The 20902-nt window shown below is 42.1% G+C and overlaps 1 protein-coding gene across 1 annotated transcript in view; it reads right to left on the reverse strand.

Moving 5' to 3' along the window:
• The window catches only part of LOC117521894 (vasoactive intestinal polypeptide receptor-like), a 118560-nt gene that overhangs the window by 17691 nt on the left and 79967 nt on the right, over positions 1–20902 (reverse strand). The window contains exons 3-8 of the mRNA XM_034183595.1: positions 18181–18334; positions 18006–18066; positions 17803–17875; positions 10539–10630; positions 8023–8152; positions 993–1034 (exon numbers count right to left, since the gene is read on the reverse strand). Of these exons, the coding sequence (XP_034039486.1) occupies positions 993–1034; positions 8023–8152; positions 10539–10630; positions 17803–17875; positions 18006–18066; positions 18181–18334 (552 nt within the window). The remainder of the gene's footprint in view (positions 1–992; positions 1035–8022; positions 8153–10538; positions 10631–17802; positions 17876–18005; positions 18067–18180; positions 18335–20902) is intronic.

Consider the following 20902-nt stretch of genomic DNA (forward strand, 5'->3'; position numbering starts at 1 on the left):
TTCACTTTGTCATTATTCCTTTGACACTTCTGCAAACACTCTCCAGTTTGTTCCAGCAGATTACACAGGCTGTATTGTTTATGAAGAAAATGTTAATCTTTCTCAAACCATTATAGATAGTAGAATATAAAGTATATGGAAGAATATAGACAATCTGGATTAATTTTATGATCACTGTAAAAATTTCAGAATAAGTGTATTGTTCACATTTTTAATCTCTTAAAGAAAATCCAGCCTGATGTTCAGAAGAAATTACAATTTGACAGTTTCACTTTTACTGGAAACTAAAGTATTGGGTTTTGCAAATCAGATCATAAATCTGCAAGTAGGCCAAGCAGACTTGAATAAGAGGTTTTGTCAATGATAAGGCATGTAGTCTGTGGAAAGTGTTGCCATAAAATGCTGCTGCAGCTGCTGCAGGCATTGCATCTAAGAAAGAAAAGCAGAACTTCTGCTGTCTTTGTACTTAAAAAGTGCTGTTTGTCCAGCTGTGACAAAACATTTAAATCTTAATGTGCAGCAATAAGTATGATGGACACATGAGAAGTGCACAAGATTAAAATTCATTCTGCAGAGCGCCAAGGCCTGCCATCCAGCCCGTCTCTGATTCAATAAAGCCCAGCGGTGGGAGAAGAACTAACCTGCCCACAGAGTGCCTCTGCAGACATCACTCAATAACTCGCTGCCAAACGGGCTTCTTTACCGCCCTCCTGCGCAGGCGGAGTGGAGAAAATGTTTTGAGAAGAGGTCCAAGGGAGGAGACGACTGAAATGACTCACTCACGGCTCCCTCCACTTTCCAGGACTGTGTGAGTGTGTCTGTGTTTAACTGCGCGTGTAAATGGTGCACCGAGGGAGCCGCAGACAAACTACACATCAGCTGCATTTTTGTGAGAATTACCTCTGCATTAGATCTAAGAGAATATATGTATGTGTGTAAATAATATAACGTTTGTATGTGTGTGTGTGGGGGGGGGGGGGGGGTGCACCCACCTCTCCATTGAGGAAGCAGTAAAGAACAGCCACTACAAAGCCCTGAAAAGAAAACACAGTCAGCTCTCCCATGTGTCCAGCTAAAAATTCAAAACTTCACTTTATGAATAGGTGCTGGAAGTTCAGTTCCATTATATACTATTTATGCAAAATTTATGGGACTAACTTAATTTGCCCTGTGAAAAGGTCAATAGGAGAATAAAAACAAAAGAATAATGAGAGGAATGTGCTGGAAAATTTTCTTCTGTTTCTAATCTGCCTGGAATGCAGCTGTGCTGTTTGACTCTATTTTCTATCATTCTTCATTAAACAAAGAACTGAAATAGCTGCCGGATTTAGCACAGTAAAAGAGCGGAGTTTGAGACTTGTAGCAGTTTCTTCTTTTGCACAAACCCTCACTGAGTCATGAGTGCAATCAGTGACTCACCAGAATTCTAGTTTTTATTTCTATAATTTGTTGTGGTGGTGAGTTGGATCCGCTGGGAGGGTAGGAAGCTGGTAAGACCTGGCAGGCCCAAACGTATCGTGAGGGTCTGCTGGGAACGACTGGCGGAACCCTCTGTCAGCGAGGTCTTCAACTCCCACCTCCGGGAGAGCTTCTCCCAGATCCCGGGGGAGGTTGGAGACATGGAGTCCGAGTGGACCATGTTCTCCACCTCCATTGTCGATGCGGCTGCTCGTAGCTGTGGTCGTAAGGTCTCTGGTGCCTGTTGCGGCGGCAATCCCTGAACCCGGTGGTGGACACCGGAAGTAAGGGATGCCATAGTCCTACTTATCTTTGTTGGTAGGTGGGACCCCAGAGGCAGCTGACGGGTACCGGCAGGCCAAGCGTGCCGCAGCCCGTGTGGTCGCAGAGGCAAAAACTCGGGTCTGGGAGGAGTTAGGGGAGGCTATGGAGGAGGACTATCGGTCGGCCTCGAAGAGATTCTGGCAAACCGTCTGACGCCTCAGGAGGCGGAAGCAGCTCTCCACAGCACTATTTACGGTGTGGGTGGGGAGCTGTTGACCCTGACTGGGGATGTTGTCGGCAGTGGAAGGAGTACTTTGAGGATCTCCTCAATCCCATCGTCACGTCTTCCTAACAGGAAGCAGAGACTGGGGACTCGGAGGCGGACTCATCCATTACCCAGGCCGAAGTCACCGAGGTGGTTAGAAAGCTCCTCGGTGGCAAGGCTCCTGGGGTGGATGAAATCCGTCCTGAGTACCTTAAGTCGTCTGGATGTTGTGGGGCTGTCTTGGTGACACGCCTCCTTGCAACATCGCGTGGCAATCGGGGACAGTGCCTCTGGATTGGCAGACCGGGGTGGTGGTCCCTCTGTTTAAGAAGGGGGACCGGAGAGTGTGTTCCAACTATAGGGGGATCACACTCCTCAGCCTCCCCGGTAAGGTCTATTCCAGAGTACTGGAGAGGAGAATTCGACCGATGGTTGAACCTCGGATTCAGGAGGAGCAGTGTGGTTTTCATCCTGGTCGCGGCACACTGGACCAGATCTACACGCTCCATCGGGTGCTCGAGGGTTCATGGGAGTTTGCCCAACCAGACCACATGTGTTTTGTGGATCTGGAGAAGGCATTCGACCATGTCCCTCGCGCACCTATGGGGAGTGCTCTGGGAGTACGGGGTCCAGGGTCCTTTGCTAAGGGATATCCGGTCCCTGTACGACCGCAGCTGGAGCGTGGTTCGCATTGCCGGTAGTAAGTCAAACCTGTTTCCAGTGCACGTTGGCCTCCGCCAGGGCTGCCCTTTGTCACTGGTTCTGTTCATTATTTTTATGGACAGAATTTCTAGGTGCAGCCAGGGTGTAGAGGGGGTCTGGTTTGTGAACCACAGAATCTCGTCTCTGCTGTTTGCGGACGATGTGGTTCTGTTGGCTTCGTCAAATCAGGACCTTCAGCGTGCACTGGGCGAGTTTGCAGCCGAGTGTGAAGTGTCCGGGATGAAATCAGCACCTCCAAATCCGAGGCCATGGTTCTCGACCGGAAAAAGGGTGCTTTGCCCTCTTCAGGTCAGTGGAGTGTCCTGCCTCAAGTAGAGGAGTTTAAGTATCTCGGGGTCTTGTTCACGAGTGAGGGACGGATGGAGCTGTGAGATCGATAGATGGATCGGTGCAGCATCTGCAGTGATGCGGTCACTGTATCGGACCGTCGTGGTGAAGAGAGAGCTGAGTAGGGGGGGCAAAGCTCTTGATTTACCGATTGATCTACGTTCCGATCCTCACCTATGGTCATGAGATTTGGCTCATGACAGGAAGAACGAGATCGCGAGTACAAGTGGCCGAGATGAGTTTCCTCCGCAGGGTGGCTGGGCGCTCCCTTAGAGATAGGGTGAGGAGCTCGGTCACTCGGGAGGAGCTCGGAGTCGAGCCGCTGCTCCTCCACGTCGAAAGGAGTCAGTTGAGGTGGCTCGGGCATCTTTTCCGGATGCCCCCTGGACGCCTCGCTGGAGAGGTGTTCCGGGCACATCCCACTGGGAGGAGGCCCCGGGGAAGACCCAGGACACGCTGGAGGGACTACATCTCTCGGCTGGCTTGGGAACGCCTTGGGGTTCCCCCGGAGGAGCTGGAGGAGGTGTGTGTGGATCAGGAGGTCTGGGCGGCTTTGCTTGAGCTGCTGCCACCGCGACCCGACTCCGGAAAAAGCGGAAGAAAATGGATGGATGGATGGATAATTTGTTGTTTGTTGTCTTCATGAGGTTTCCTGCACCTGCCACACATGAATCACACCAAAACCTCTTGCTAATCCCCCCGCCTCTACCTGTAATCCTCTCATTACCTTCTGTGTGTAGTCCCCATGCAGCTGATTTCATTAGGTCATGTGATGGCCACCTTGGTTGGCAAGTAACATTGACTCCGGTTGCCACACTTAGCAAATCATTAATCCCATTCTTCAATATTTTCTCATTTTCAACACTTTAGCTTTAAGGACATGTGATGGTTTCATGTTCAGTCTATCGTTGCACCAAACAGCATGATGCACAGAGAACGGAGAAAAACAAGCATCTACTCTTCACACCACAAAGCAACAACTTCTATATATGTGATCATTTGTTCTTTCTCTACAATATTTGTTCAAGTTGATTTGTTAATCAGTAGTTACAGTGGGAAAAATAAGTATTTGACCCCCTGTCAGTTTTGCAGGTTTTTCCCAACTACAAAGAATGGAGAGGTCTGTAATTTTTATCACAGGTCCACTTCAACTGTGAGAGACAGAATCTAAAAAAAAAAAAAAAAAAAATCCAGAAATTCACATTGTATGATTTTTAAATAATTAATTTGAATTTTATTGCATAAAATAAGTACTTGATCCCCTACCAACCAGCAAGAATTCTGGCTCTCACAGACCTGTTAATTTTTCTTTATGCTGCATTTACACATAACGACGACAAGTCACAAATGCCACGAAGTACACATTCTTGGCCGCTGATCACGAATGTGATGATTCGGGGCAGAGGCATCAGGTGTCCTCAGGAACTGCTGCAACCTGTTACCACACGTTACGATTAATGGCACGTGTTGCTGGAGAATTATCAGGAACCATGACGCACGGTCAAGAATCGTGTTCAGTGTTGTTGCGCGCTATTGCGCGTAACAGCGCATCGTTAAGTTCTGTCACGTTGTGAACGAGGGAACTGTCGTCCACACACACACACCCATATTCATCCAACCGAATTCAGATCGCTCCACTTTTTCAGAAGAACTTTGTGACTGCATGCGTAGTTGGGCTCTGTGCCATGGAGTGGCACAGAGAGGAGGAGGAGGACAGAGCCAGATGTGTGGCTTCATGCAGCTCTCGTCTCGCCCATTTTCCCAAACATCAGGCACATGCAGCAGGTGGAACACCTGCAGGAGCATCCTGAGGAGCTTCAGCAGGAACTGTGGAACGACATTTGGAGCCGAGTTTAATTGTGCGCACGTGACAGAAAACTGATTTGTTGTGGCGCGCAGTGAAATGTGACGCCGCGTTACAAGTCGTGTCAAAACTTGACAGTTTCCGTGTCACTTCGTAATAACGCGTGACAGTTTGGGCTCCAAGAACCATCACAGGAACCACTACGAATGTTGTCACGTTCTATTAAGGATCAATACTCATCAAGACGATCAATACGCTCAGTTGCGACCTCCATGACATGAGACGAAATGAGGGTGGTGTGTGACATTTGTGGAAGATTTTTTGACAGGCAAAAACATGCTCCACGAATATCAAGAATATCACGCACCAACACTCACTATTAAGAAACCTATTCAGATGCGTTAAGTTCATTAAAAATGTCAGGAATGTGTCACGAATGACAGAAAAATGACATTCGTAACGTATCCTGGTTATGTGGAAACGCACCTTTAAGAAGCCCTCTTATTCTGCATTCTTTACCTGTATTAATTGCACCTGTTTGAACTTGTTACCTGTATAAAAGACACCTGTTCACACATTCAATCAATCACACTCCAACCTGTCCACCATAGCCAAGACCAAAGAGCTGTCTAAGGACACCAGGGACAAAACTGTAGACCTGCACAAGGCTGGGATGGACTACAGGACAACAGGCAAGCAGCTTGGTAGAAGACAACAACTGTTATGATTATTTATTAGAAAGTGGAAGAAACACAAGATGACTGTCAATTTCCCTCGGTCTGGGATTCCATGCAAGATCTCACTTTGTCACTAGGATGATTCTGAGAAAGCTCAGAACTACACAGGAGGACCTGGTCAATGACCTGAAGAGAGCTGGGGCCACAGTCACAAAGATTACATTAGTAACACATGATGCTGTCATGGTTTAAAATCCTGCAGGGCAGCAAGGTCCCCCTCCTCAAGCCAGCACATGTGCAGACCCGTTTGAAGTTCACCAGTGACCATCTGGATGATCCAGAGGAGGCATGGGAGAAGGTCATGTGGGCAGATGAGACCAAAATACAGCTTTCTGGAATCAACTCCACATACCATGTTTAGAGGATGAGAACAACCCCAAGAAAACTATCCCAACCGTGAAGCATGGGGTTGGAAAAACTCATACTCTGGGGGTACTCTTCTGCAAAGGGGACAGGACAACTGCACTGTATTGAAGGGAGAATGGATGGGATCGTGTATTGCGAGATTTTGGCAAACAACCTCTTTCCCTCAGTAAGAGCATTGAAGATGGGTCATGGCTGGGTCTTCCAGCATGACAATGACCCCAAACACACAGCCAGGGCAACTAAGGAGGGGCTCCGTAAGAAGCATTTCAAGGTCCTGGAGTGGCCTGGCCAGTCTCCAGACCTGAACTCAATAGAAATCTTTGGAGGGAGCTGAAACTCCAAACCTAAAAGATCTGGAGAAGATCTGTATGGAGGAGTGGACCAAAATCCCTGCTGCAGTGTGTGAAAACTTGGTCAAGAACTACAGGAAACATCTGACCTCTGTAATGGCAGACAAATGTTTCTGTACCAACTGTTAAGCTCTGTTTTCGAGGGGGTCAAATACTTATTTTATGCAATAAAATGCAAATTAATTATTTAAAAATCATACAATGTGATTTACTGGATTTTTTTTTACATTCTATCTCTCACAGTTGAAGTGTACCTACGATAAAAAATACAGACTTTCCATTCTTTGTAGGTGGGACAACCTGCAAAACTGACAGACAAGGGGTGAAATACTTATTTTCCCCAGTACAATCAATATAATGACACACATGTTGCTGCTCTTTTTTTTTTTTGCAGCTCTTTAGTGAGCGATTACATGATGTATTCACCTCTCATTTAGTTCACTGCATTTTAAATCAAGAGCATTTTGACTGAAGCTATTTTAACACTAATATCCTCACATTTCTCAAGAGAATGTAGTTAGTAGATCACCTATGGTTACTTTTGGATGGGAAAACTAGAAATTATGCCCCACACATCACTGTAGCTCAGTTCCAAATTTTGATTTGTGTTATCAGGTCAGTCTTTATGAAAAATACGGCTGATAAATTGAACCAGTTTGATGTGTTGCACAGTGTGTTAAATTTTAAAAGCAGACTTTATGACTCATGCGGCTCAACTAGCCCTTTTGATACTGTGTGACCTAAAACGTCTTTTAGGGCTCCTTCATACATAGTGTGAATTTGGTCGAATTGCACATGAAGTGCATATGAAGCAGGAATCATATGCAAAATGTGTAAAATTGTAGCTGCTTCCAATGCCTCGTACACCTGTTTCTACAATTATTTGCGCACGCCAGCGGCTGAAAGACAGAGTGTGCCCTGTGAAAGCCCACTGAACCCTCTCGCGGCAGGTGTCGGCGAAATTCCAGCTGACACACATGAACATCTAACACTGCTTGTTTGGCACTTAGAAAATGTGTGGCCATTCGCACTACAGACAATCACTGTCGAGCTGGATGTGAAATTTGTCTAAGTGGAGTTGCAAAAAGCCACACACGTGGAATCCCGTGAGTGTTTTTTTTTTTTAAACAGGGTTATTTAACCGCGGGGTTCTGTATTGTGTCCCCTTTTATGTATTATTTATATCAACCCAGTGATATTCACTAATAATACAGCTGCTTTTTATTTTATTGTTCTCCACATCATGTAGCAGCGTGATGTGGTGCAGCTGCTCGCACTGAGTTTCTGCTCAAAAGACACCATCTCTTGCATGAACCGCTGCACTGAGTCGTGCGCCGTTGCAGCTCATACGAGCTGTTTCGCCGTGAGTTGCCCTGAGTTGTACTTATTCGTACTATGTGTGAAGGGGCCCTTAACTTTGAGGCTGCTTCTCTAATAAACCTTCTGTAAAATGTCAGAGCTCATCTTTGCACCACTGTGTAGCACATCACTGCTTAACTGGAACTGCTGAACTTTGCTTCAGGAAAGTTGGTTTTAACTGTATAAGTGTGGATTGTTTGCTTGCTCTGGGATCGGCAGGACACAGCTAAATGAGGACTTAAGCTATAACAAGTTACTTGTTTCAGTATTGTCTGAAAAACAATGTTACATGATGCATTGTTATGCACCGTTTTCATTGTGAAAATGTAAAAGATTAAAAAAAAAGATATAGGTAGCAGTGTGTCATACCTGAAAAGATCCCAGAATTAAATCAAATACTAGCCGCAGCTCAGTCTTGACTTGCTCTGGGATGAATGCAAACACGATGAAATTAATCCCAAATAAAGGGATCAAAAGCAGTGTTGATTTTGCCAATCTCCTGAAATGAAAACAAACAACAAAACAAAACAAAGCAAACATTACATTTTCATCAGTCAGCAATGGTTTATCTCTTTAGTGTGCATGTCACTAAGGAGTAACAGCAATCTTTGTTTTACATTTCAGTGCAGGTGTCAGCGGGGCAACTAGATGGCAAATTATAGTCAAGACGCAGAGAGAGGATACACTCCATCACAGGTAGAAAACAATAAAAATGATTAAAAATAGTATCACATAGCACTGTATGACAGTACTATGTGACTGGTATACTGCACTTCCTTTTGTCTGAAACCTCTTGTTGATGTGCACAGTGCATCCAGAAAGTATTCACAGTGCTTCACTTTTTCCACATTTTGTTATGTTACAGCCTAATTCCAAAATGGAGTAAATTCATTTTTTTCTCTCAAAATTCTACTGACCCCATAACGACAACATGAAAATAGTTTTTTTTTTTTTTAATTTTTGCAAATTTATTACAAATTTAAAAAACAAAAACAAAACACTAAGAAATGACGTGCATGAGTATTCACACCCTTTGCTCAATACTTTGTTGATGCACCTTTGGCATCAATTACAGCCTCAAGTCTTCTTGAATATGATGCCACAAGCTTGGTGCACCTATCTTTGGGACGTTTTGTCCATTCCTCTTTGCAACACCTCTCAAGCTCCATCAGGTTGGATGGGGAGCGTCGGTGCACAGCCATTTTCAGATCTCTCCAGAGATGTTCAATCAGATTCAGGTCTGGGTTCTGGCTGGGCCACTCAAAGACATTCAGAAAGTTGTCCTGAAGCCACTCCTTTGAAATCTTGGCTGTGTGCTTAGGGTCTTTCTCCTGCTGAAAGATGAACCCTCACCCCAGTCTGAGATCAAGAGCGCTGTGGAGCAGGTTTTCATCCAGGATGTCTCTTTACTAAGGAGTCACTTCTGTCTGGCCACTCTACAATACAGGTCTGATTGGTGGATTGCTGCAGAGATGGTTGTCCTTCTGGAAGGTTCTGCTCTCAACACAGAGGAATGCTGGAGCTCTGACAAAGTGACCATCAAGTTCTTGGTCACCTCCCTCACTAAGGTCCTTCACACCCAATCGCTCAGATTAGATGGGCGGCCAGCTCGAGGAAAAGTCTTGGTCGAGCCGAACATCTTCCATTTACGGATGATGGAGGCCACTGTACTCACTGGGATATTCAAAGCAGCAGAAATGTTCTTGTACCCTTCCCCATTTGTGGCTCGAGACAATCCTGTCTCAGGGGTCTACAGACAATTCCTCTGACTTCATGCTTGGTTTGTGCTCTGACATGCACTGTCAACTGTGGGACCTTATATGTAGACAGGTGTGTGCCTTTCCAAATCATGTCCAGTCAACTGAATTTATCCCAGGTGAAATCCAATTAAGCTGTAGAAACATCTCAAGTATGATCAGTGGAAACAGGATGTACCTGAGCTCAATTTTGAACTTCATGGCAAATGCTGTGAATAAATTTTCAAAAATCTCAAACTTTTTGTCACATTGTCATTATGGGGTATTGTGTGTAGAATTTTGAGAAAAACAGTGAAATTCATGCATTTTGGAATAAGGCTGTAACATTAAAAAAGTAAAAAAAAAAAAAGTGAAGTGCTGTGAATACTTTCTCAGTGCACTGTAACTGGTTACATGTACAGAAAACAATCGCCCCAGCTAATGCAGAGATTTGACCTGCTGTCTGACCATTCTCATGTTTTGTGTAATTTTTGCGTCACTCTGCACTGTGCATTTTTAAACAAACAGCCAACTGTTGAGATTGCACAGATTTATATTAAAAAAGTTGATTATCAAATCAGTAAATGTAACACTACAAATTAATACCATTTTGAGGTCTCCTGAATAATTTTTGTGACATACTGAAAAGCTATAAATGACTTTCAAACAACAGAGAGAAAGAGAGGAGAAAAAAAGGAGCTGCTACAGACAGCAGTTCACGTTTCAGTATCATATCGGGTTTTCCCACAAAAAGATACTTGTTCCAAATATACCGATTTTCAAGTTTACTTTATAAAAAAGGCAATATACGTACTGCAGTATCACAGTATTTCTGTAACTTTTGACATTACAATGTCAAAGGCTATAGAAATAAACTGTTTTCTACTGTGAAAGCAGAGATTCATGTACACGTATTACTACTGCAAGTCAGGATTGAGGAGAAACAGGAAGTGACTTCTTTTTTAAGTCGGCGACTTCAACACCAGAACAGAATATCACAAGAGAACACAGCTTTCAGCACAGGTAGAAAAGGCCATAAAATGATTGGTCACTTGTGTTCCAGAGTGGGCCCAACACAGAAACTGTGTTATGATGTTCTCATAAAGATCAATTACATCATACAAGAGTGATTGTGGCATTTTTACTCACGAGTACTGGTTGGACTCATTTCTTCCGATATCGGGGCAGTTGATCTTCTGTCTGAGGATTCGAATGATGCAGATGAACAGGATAAAGTTCATCTGTGAAGTTTAAGAGATCAGAATTTTTACAAAAGTGAGTCTCAGATTAAAAATTAAATTTAGTGCTGGTGGTTTTGTGAATTTTAATTAATATGAAATGTTTTTCAATTGGAATTCCCAACTGGAAGGAAACTTGTCCTGTAAGAAGCAGTTGTTATTTTTGTTCTTAGTTCCTTTGGTGTACACCTGTTCAGTGATTAACTTGGGTGTATGGGGAAATATGTGAGAGATGCATATTATCATAGAAATGTGATGAATTTCATCTCGCTCAGGTTGAATTGTGGAGCTGCTGTGAGATAATCAGCATTTCTAAATGGGCAACTGAACCAGTAGGACAAACACTGTGATGCACTTACGGACATCACAAAAGTGTGAGGAAGAAACTGAAAGAGGTCTGATGATTAACTTTTTAATCTTGATCCTAGTATGAAATACCACAGCTAAACCTCCTTATAATCTGTAAGTGCTACAGCGTAATGTGAAACAGGTGAGCAGGCCACATCTAGCACTGGCAGGCCCAGAGATTTTTGTTTCTGCTGCCTGCCCCCTCCTCTTTGCAAAACATGTTAATTCCTGTCCATATGCTAACATTTGGACAGGAATTAACATGCATCTCAAGTGAACCTGTCTGGGCACATTCCAAAGAAACAATAGGCCACATTCCTCTGTTGTGTCTGATTGAGCATGAGTGCAAAAGTATTATTTCAGATGGAGTCTGCCACCACTGCCCCTGCAACATTATTCATTTTGCAGTCAATTTCATTGAGATCATATCTTATTTCATGTACTGAATAACCATTTTTCATTTTGTATTTTATTTAGTCAACAAACAGTTTTACCCTATTTTTATCATTTGATCCAAGATACGTTTTCTATTTGTCATACACAAAAACACTTTTTGTAATAATTGCCTATCATTTTAAGAAGGGCAGAAGTATTTCTGATGAAAATCCTTCATGATTGGTAATTTGGTTGTAGGCTAAACACCAATTACAATGACAATGTACTGTACTAAACTCACAATGTCATAGAACTGGGATTAGCACCCCCCCCCCCCCCAAAAAAAAAAAACATTTCATCTTGGAATAACAACAAACAGAAGGTATAACATCAGGAAGAAAACAAAATTTTATTTCTATCAAAGAAAAGGCTTGTTACTATACAAAGACTATACAAAGCACACAAATGTAGCACACAGTTGTCATAACTAGTAGTTTACACATTCCCAAGGTGCGTCTTTCCTACATTTGCCACAGGTGTATTTTCGGCAGTGTACACAACGTTCAGTGCTTCTGTTATTATTGTAGAGTATGCGCACCTGGCACTGTGTTCTTTCTTCAGAGAAACTCTCATCTCATAACGCTGTTGTCTGCACTTTTCCCCTAGTGCCTTTTCTTGCAAATGTCTGTTTTGAAGTTCCTCGGCGAGCTCCAGCATGAACAATTGCCGACTTTCTTTTGATCCTGTACATGCTGTGTATAAAACATGTGCATTTGTGGCAGCCATTTCCAACAGGTTGCAAAACACAGCCATGGGCCATCTCCATGTTCCTGCATGCACGGAGTCGTTGCATAATTTCTGGTCCATGATATCAACACCGCATTTGAAATGGTTGTAATTAACAACAGTGTTCAGTTTTTGTTTTCAGGTGTCCACAATTTCCACTTTCTGATGCTCAGAAGACAGATTATTTTTTTGTTCTGTACACCGTTAGCAAGGCACTTCCAGATGTGAACACCTATGCAGAGTACAACTGGTGGCCTGAGGTTTCCTTGGCAGTTGCTGGTAGCTCCCGATGATTTTTGTTGATAGTATCAAGCAGAGTTGTTTTTCGTTGAAGAAGCCTGTTAGCCAAAGACAGAGAGGTGAAGAAATAGTCCATAGTTACAGTCCTTCCCTGGTCCATAAATGGTTCCATCAACTTCAAAACAACATTCTCTGAAAGCCTCTCTCCTGCCAGACAAGTGGGATCTTTTCCCAAGTAAGGGATGGCATTACACATGTATTTCGTGTCCAGATCTGGTGCAATCCAAAACTTGATTCCAGACTTGTCAGGCTTGGATGCAATGTACTGCAGAAAGAGGCAATGAACCTTTGACGGAAATAATTGCTCATCCACAGTAACATGCTGCCTGGGACTGTAGGACGACACACACTTCTGAAAAAAACACTGCCAGATGTCAGAAACTGTTGCAAATTTGTCCGATTGTAAGCATTCCTTGCGGGTGTCCTTGTGGGTGTGCTTGTTGTCGAAGCGAAGGTACCGCTTTATGTCAAGAAAGCAGTTACAGGGCATTATGGGTTTGATATCTGGGTTGCCAAATCTATTGGCCCACATGAATTGCATGGTGCCAACGTAGCCCTTGGTAGCCCTGCAGAAAAGGATTGCAAGGAACGCCATCAGCTCATAGACGCTCATCTGCCAGCTGGGGTTTGTTCTACAGCCCTCCTGGACTGTGCAGTCTCTGACTTTGAAGACGAGTCATGATTTTGCGTTTTGCAAACTCTGTTGGCCCTCCAGATCCACTGAATGCTGTCTGTGGAGTTTCATAAACAGAATAGTCTCAAACGTTGTGGTGGAACCAAACAGTGCCATCTTTTGCCTTCTCTGTGAATCCAGGTGTTATGCTCAAATCAGGAATTTTTTGTTTTTTGCTACGAGGGTGGTTGCCATGCTTTGTGTCTTCCTCCTCACCCAATGTAGCCTCTGTGTTTGAACTGTCCTGCTCAATCACATACTTGACCGCCTGTCTCCTGGTGCATCTTTGGAGGGGAGAATTTACTGGTGCAAGAGCAGTCGCATCCTCATTACTTGAAGAATCGGTGACAATGTTGTCATTCTGAAATACAAAGTCGCCCACATTTCCACCATCAGGTTCACAGTCCGACATGCTCTGTAGCATTGCTAAGGCCCCCTGAGCGCTGATCCTTCTTGATTGCATTGGTTGTGACATTGTAAAATCTGGGGTCTGTGTGAAAGGCATCCCCTATTCATGTTTCAACTCTCAGTTTAGTGAGAGTTCAAAGGGGGGAGGTTGGTGCCAAAGTGAAACTGCCATCAAGTGTTAATTGGCACATTCCAAAGAAACAATAGGCTGCCTTTCATTGCTGAAACCTGTGTCAGCCTCCAACAGCATATATGCAGGCTATACAAACCACACAAGGACTAAGCTCATTTATATAACAAAGGGAGGAGTTGGTCATATGCTAAACTTTAGGGGGATTTTCACTGCAGACTAAAGTCTGCTCTCTAGTGCTAAAGGAGACTGCGATGTCAAACTATTTTTAAAAAAAGGCCCTGTACAATTTTAATCTGACAGTCCTGTAAGCACCATATAACAAAATGAAAAAAGACTACATTTATACTAAGATCACACCTGAAATTATTTTTTAATCTTTACTTAAAATATTTTATTTCTATATCATTTCTATTCTTTCACTATTATGTCTAAGGTTGCAGTGCAATAACCTTCTCATGTTTGTATTTTATGTACATACTTAAAAAGGTCAATATTAGCTAATATTTGTACTAATTCCTTATTTTATGTTAGTGATCATGTTAGCGATCAAGAACCATCCCTGGTCCTTAAGACCAGGCACCTAAGTGGCTCTACCCTACTCTTTTCTACTCTACTATTTTACTCTTCCTTTTTAGATATTTAGATATACCTTTGTATACTGGCATAGTTCCACCTTAGAATTGGAATATAATATATAAGATATACCTTACTGAATTTTCATGTCTTTGCTTTAGTTATCTGTTTAAAGGGGGACCTGGTTTAAAGTTTCAAAAAGAGTTAAGTTTCATTATCACCACACATGTGCAAGTTACGTATAAAGGGGGGGCTCCCCCTGTTGGTGACAGCCAGTAACATTAGAAATGTGAGACTAAACCACACCCACTGTAAACACCCACACTGTATAAAAAGTGCTGTATGACCCATTTTAGGGGCCTTTCACAAGATGGACACTGTCTGTGAGGGTCCCAGGCCTGGTTTCTAATGTGACCGTTAATAAACTCAAAATGAGAAATGTAATGGTTTGGTTCTTGGAAAGGGGCAGTAAATTACAAAAAGAGCTGGGGTAGAAATTACAGTCAACGTATTTATTATGTCGAATGAAGTGAACTTGTGAGCTCATTCTGACAAACAATTTGAGATGTGTGCTACATGTACACTAACATGGCACATTCATATAATTACCATTTACCTCAGACTGAAATGCATTGTTTACATGATCCTCTAAACTACTCTCGCAAAATTGGGCAGGTTATATAATAAGTAACAAATTCCCAGCTCCCCCTCAGCCTGTCAATGCTCTGTTGCCATGTCCCTGCTGCATCACCCCACCTCCAGCCCACTCATCCACCTGTGGACTCCATCATGGGAACAAAATGATGACAGCACTGATGTTCTGAAAAAAAGCCCACATCAAAACTGTATTTAACCTTCTGGGGTCCAAGGGCATTTTTTTTGGACAGTTCACTTGCCTGGCATAAATGTTTTATTATTGCTGTTAAAAGCTCACCCTGCATCCCACAATCAAGTGGTATGTCTCTTTTTTTCAGGACAACCTGTACTTTCAGAATAAATGTACTGGTGTTTTATAAGTGTAATAAAGGTTTACATTCAGAAATAAGGAAAAAATAAAGCGTAAAATAAATTTCACATACATTTATTCAAAACACACAGCAAACTATAATAATAGGTAGTTTTGGTTCTTGTACAAAAGAATGCACAAAATAAAGAGTCTAACAATAAACACAAATGCACATTTTAAACAATATATACAAAATGGTCTATGCATTTTGTTTGTCTTTATGCCACATCTCAGAGCAATTTCTGTCTGCTATTACACAAAGGCTTACAACACAAACTTTTTTCTTCCATGGAGTTGATTCCCTCTTGGAATGTGTTCCTGCACTGTAAACAACCTATCTTCACAGTTTGAGGCCCTGTTAACACCCCCCCCTCCTTTCATTCATATGCGCAACGCTGTGCTTTTACACATGGAGCCAGCAGCCAGAGGGTTATTCAAACAGCATTCACATGCCAAAGAGTAACACATCGCTGCTCCTAACAATCTTTGGTCTACCATGTGAGACTGCTCTGCCCTATGATTGTATATTGGAAAACCATGTTCCAAGGTTCAAGGTTTTGGGGTATTAAATGTTGTTAATGTGGGTCATGTTAGTTTAACAGTGTTGTTAATGTTATTGATTTATTATGTTTTTGTTTAGTTAAGTGTAATGTTGCTGTTACCATGAGTGGGAAGTGTAGTGCATTTGATGTCTTCTGCAACCATTTCTGCTTGCAGGTGTGCAAAAATAACCTGAGTATATCTTCTGTTTATTTTTTTTTTGTTATTGCTTAATCCTGACAAATGATACTGTATTTGTTGTATTTCTGATGCCTGGTTCTGTTTTTTTCTCTCTGTTTGAGGTGCGGCTCTATCCAGAGATGGGAGTGGGTGTCTTCTTCTGCAAGCCTCCTGTTCTGTACGCTAACATGGACTCCCAAAATTTCCTGTATATTTGTTATGTCAATTGTGTCGGTAGCATGGCCCAAGCAGAGGGTCACCCCTTTGAGTCTGGTCTGCTTGAGGTTTCTTCCTCAAATCAGCAGAGGTCGTTTTTCCTTACCACTGCCACCTGTGTGTTTGCTCTAGGGGTTGGTAAAGTTAGACATTACTTGTGTGAAGCACCTTGAGGCAACTTTGTTGTTATTTGGTGCTATATAAATGAAATGTAATGAAAAATGTCGGCTACCTATTTTTAAAAACACTACCCAATCTTGAGCCATTGTATCCCCACGGACAATGGTCTCCAGGTTTCAATTTTGAAAGCACATCAGGTGTGTGAACATGTCCTCATCCCATGCTTTGCTGTACCACTCCACTGCCCCAGGCCCTGGATAGCAACCACCCAGGCTGACAACTGGTCTATCAGTCTATCCCCCCCCCCCAGTTAGCTGCTGCAGATAGTTGGCTTTTTTTTTTTAAAAAGCAGAAATCCCAACATTGCATTTACCCAAATCCCACTGTGGTAGCATGGTAGGTCAGCAACACACAGTGTTGCCACAGTTACTTTGAAAAGTTACTTTATATAGTTATTTCATTAGGAGCTTTATACAGTAACATTATTAGCAGGTGCCAACAATTTGTCCGCAGCTACTGAATGTAACTATTAATATAAGCAGTAATGTAACATGGTTACTCTTAAAATTGAGCAATCAGCAAAGTAACTATTAGTTACTTTTCTGACTACTCAATCTTAAAAATAACCAAGTTAGATTACTAGTTACTTTTTTAGTTACATTCAGCATCTGCGGACAAATTATTGGCAGCTGGTGATAAAGTAACTGTATAAAGTAACTAAAATAGTAACTAATAAAGTAATTTTTCAAAGTAACTGTGGCAACACAACTGGCTGTTTTTTTTTTTTTTTTACATTTTAATCTTTTTCATATCTGTCTGAAATCATCTTCATTTCCAAAGCACACCCACAACCTTGCATTTAGTTTCTTGTCTCATCTTGAAGGTTTACTCTCCACGTGCATGTGGACTGCCAGTTCAGATAATTTTTGCTTTTCCTCTCTGCTGACATAAGGGCAAGAAGCTGTCTGTGACCAAAGAGTCACACCTTTACTTTTTATTAATATCTGGGATCTGTTTGATGCCCTGGAGAGAAAAAAAAAACTGCCAGATGTCTTCAGCTCCAGCAGATCAGGTGGTTCTTTGAACATTTTTGTCTACAAAAGCAATTTGGTCGCATCTAGTTGAGAAACTGACACCATATTTGTGGTTTGTTTTTAATGTCTAATAATATTCTGCCTAAAATCAAAGTAATACGTAGAAGGCTATAAACATATAGTGGGTGATGACTTGTCAGCTGAGAAAATTAATTAATCCTGTCAGCATTTTAAAATGAGATGAAACTTTTGAGGTCACACCGTCAGTTGTGTTGCCACAGCACAGATGTGTCGTTCAAAAGTGTTCACACAGATTACACATGGTTCGTAAGGTGCATTAATTATAAGTGACAACTGACGGCGTGATTACGTCTGAAAACCAAAGAATCCTCAGCTCCAGGTGCATAAAAGGTGATGTAATGACTTCTGAGTGTTGGTGAAAAATAACAATAATGTTAATAATAATACAACTTGTGACTTTACCAGGATTGATGCCAAAATAGGAGTTTTGATGATCCACCAGAACACATCTGTTGTCTCAATTATATCCCAGCACCTGGTGAGAGATCAAACAATAGTCACTGATGATAGTTTGCAAAATCACAGCAGTAGAAAAACATCACCTGCCACAGATACATCAAGCGCACGCTGGATTCTGACCAACACATTCTGGGTGTTTGTCTTACCCCACATCATTATAAAAGGCTTTAGCAAAACTCCATGCTGTGATGAAAACTGCCGGGCCTCCTAGGGACAAACAACATAAAAGTAAATGAGGCCAGCCTGCACTTCCTCTTCAAGTGACAGTGCAGGATGTGTCACAGCAGGACATCGATCAGGCAGAGAAGAAACCGTCCTCACCCCAGCCAATCAGAAGGTAAGCCCAGAAGTACTTCTTCTCGGAGAAAAAAGAGACAGCCAGTAATGCGTGAAGATAGAGACCTTCAACCAGCAGCCAAAAGAAGCTGGCCATGATGCAGTACTGGAAGAACGCCATCACTGCTTTGCAACCAACCTGGCAACAGACAGAAGACACAAATTAATCATCTCAAACAAACACATCAAGCTCAGTTACCTGTTAAACAGTAGCTTTGTCTCACACCGCGGCAAATACAGGGGTGCCCGAAAGCTCGTGTACCCTTGGCTTTTACATGTCTGAATGTGCACAGCAGTGCACGGAGCTTTCAGTTTGACATCCGCTGCTCACATTCACTGTATATGATAATAATCCATAATTATTATTGTGATGAAGCATGCCACATACATTTCAACAGCTCCTTTGCACCCCCGGGGGTTGGGGTGGTGGTGGACATTAATATACGCAAGTTATACTGGCTAAAAACTATCCAATCCAAAATTGTTTGTGTACAGACTGCCTCTGCTTTCCTCAGTCCAGCAAAAAAATCACAACAGAAATTTGTCGAGCTCTTCATCCGACAGTGCTTCTATTTCAGCTAGAGACATCCCCGCGAATACTGCATGCCTCCAGGCGGCTTACGGTGTAGCAGATTTTGTGTGTGTGTGTTAGAAGAATGAACACCATCAATAAGCTCGTTCAAACTGTCATCTCTCACCAAAATAAACCCCACCATGTTTGTTTTTAAACTAAGCGCCGTTGCCGTGTTAAGGTGGTTGCGGCATGCAATGGTAAAAAATGTATGGAACCGAAATTGCACGGTAAATAGACACAAATTTGCAAATGGGAGGAATGATCCATATCACGTGACATACAAACCACCAATCAAATGAGAAGGCTCTATTTAGGCATTATATAAAAAAGAAAAAACATCCAAAATTACACTCAGAGTGAGAACTAATCTCTACAACATGACATCAATGAAATAAAATATAAAAGCCAAAATGATGGGTTGCAAAAGTAATGGCACCCTTTAGTGCAAAACAAGTAAATCATCACTTTTTATAGCCACTTTTCTTCTGACAAGTCAACAGTCTGGCAACCTTCAGCTGACGTTTTCAACCTTTTTAAGAAAATACTTTGAACCACCTTGATGTTGTGCATAGTCATGCAGTATTTGGGAACTGCTTCCTCCAGATAAATTTACCATACAATACCATACTGCCTGAATTTATTAATAATGGATGTAAATGAAGTCCAAGAACTATTCAGTGAATTGGAAATGTTCATTTACCATCTCCTGGCTTGTCTGAAGAAAACTGGCCATAAAAGTGATGATTTACTTGTGTTATACTAAAGGGTGGCATTACTAATGCAACTCATCATTTTTGGTTTTTGTATTTTCATTTCATTTATGTCATGTTGCTCAGATTAGTTTATACTGTGAATTTAAAGGGCATCATTTTAGAATTTTTTTATAAACAGAAGCCTGTTTTGTTTTTTTGTTTTTTAGTGTCATTCCAACATTCAGACATGAAACAGCTCAAAGGTTCACAAACTGAATGTAGATACAGTCACCCTTCAAATTAATACAAACATCAGACTTCTCTGTCAAAGATGCATCTGTCTCGCTACTCATGTATTTGAGTACTGCTTCAGACTGGGGTGCTAAATTAATTGAAACATGTGACTCTGTTTGTTCACAAAGGTAAAAATTTGTGGAGGCTATTTGTGGAAAAAGAAGAGGAGATAACTCAGAGCAAGAAGATGCTGTAAATACTGAATATCTCCATTCTTCACAAAGTACTGGTGGATGAGCTCGCTCATGAGCTGGTGGCAAAGTGCCTCAATATCCCAGAAACATGGACAAACAAAGAGCCAAGTGGGAAAAAAAACTTTGCAGAAATGAGACATTTAAGAGCCAGCTTCGTCTCCACACACACACACACACACACACACACACACACACACACACCACACACACACACACACACACACACACACACACACACACACACACACACACACACACACACACACACACACACACACACACACACACACACACACACACACACACACACACACACACACACACACACACACACTGTGCATTGTGTGTCAGATTATCAGTAGAATTCATTTATTTTGGGCAAAGCCAGGGGTGGAATTTATGTAAAATGTCTTAAATTCCACTCACAAAGGAACATCCTTTCACAATCATCAAACAAGTAAAAACCACAACGCAACGTATCAACAACTGCAGCCCAAACTTTGTCACTCATTCACAAATCCTCTGACCTGAGGCATGCTGGGAAATTACTTGGATACTATATTACAGGGGATCAAAGTGACAAAGTTTTTATTTGGCACACAAAATATTCAAATAGAAAAAAATGAACAATTCCACAAACGCATAAACAAAACTAGTGAGTCCGAAAGGGTGTGGGCTGAAGCAAAGCTTATTAGCGCCCACCCCTGCTAGTACAAGTCCATCAATTCTAATCAGTCATTCATTTACATAAATACAAATTCACTAGTACATGTCGACACACAGACATACACATCAATATACTATTCACTTATAATTTTATTTATATAGTACCAGATCACAAGAAAGTCAAATCAAGGCAGCATTTTATTTGCTGATGATACAACGCTGTTTTACTCTGGATCAGATATACAGGAAGTAGCACAAGTGATAAATACAGAGTTGGAAAAAGTTAA

This window comes from Thalassophryne amazonica, chromosome 1 (assembly GCF_902500255.1).
Source record: "Thalassophryne amazonica chromosome 1, fThaAma1.1, whole genome shotgun sequence".
NCBI lineage: Eukaryota > Metazoa > Chordata > Actinopteri > Batrachoidiformes > Batrachoididae > Thalassophryne > Thalassophryne amazonica.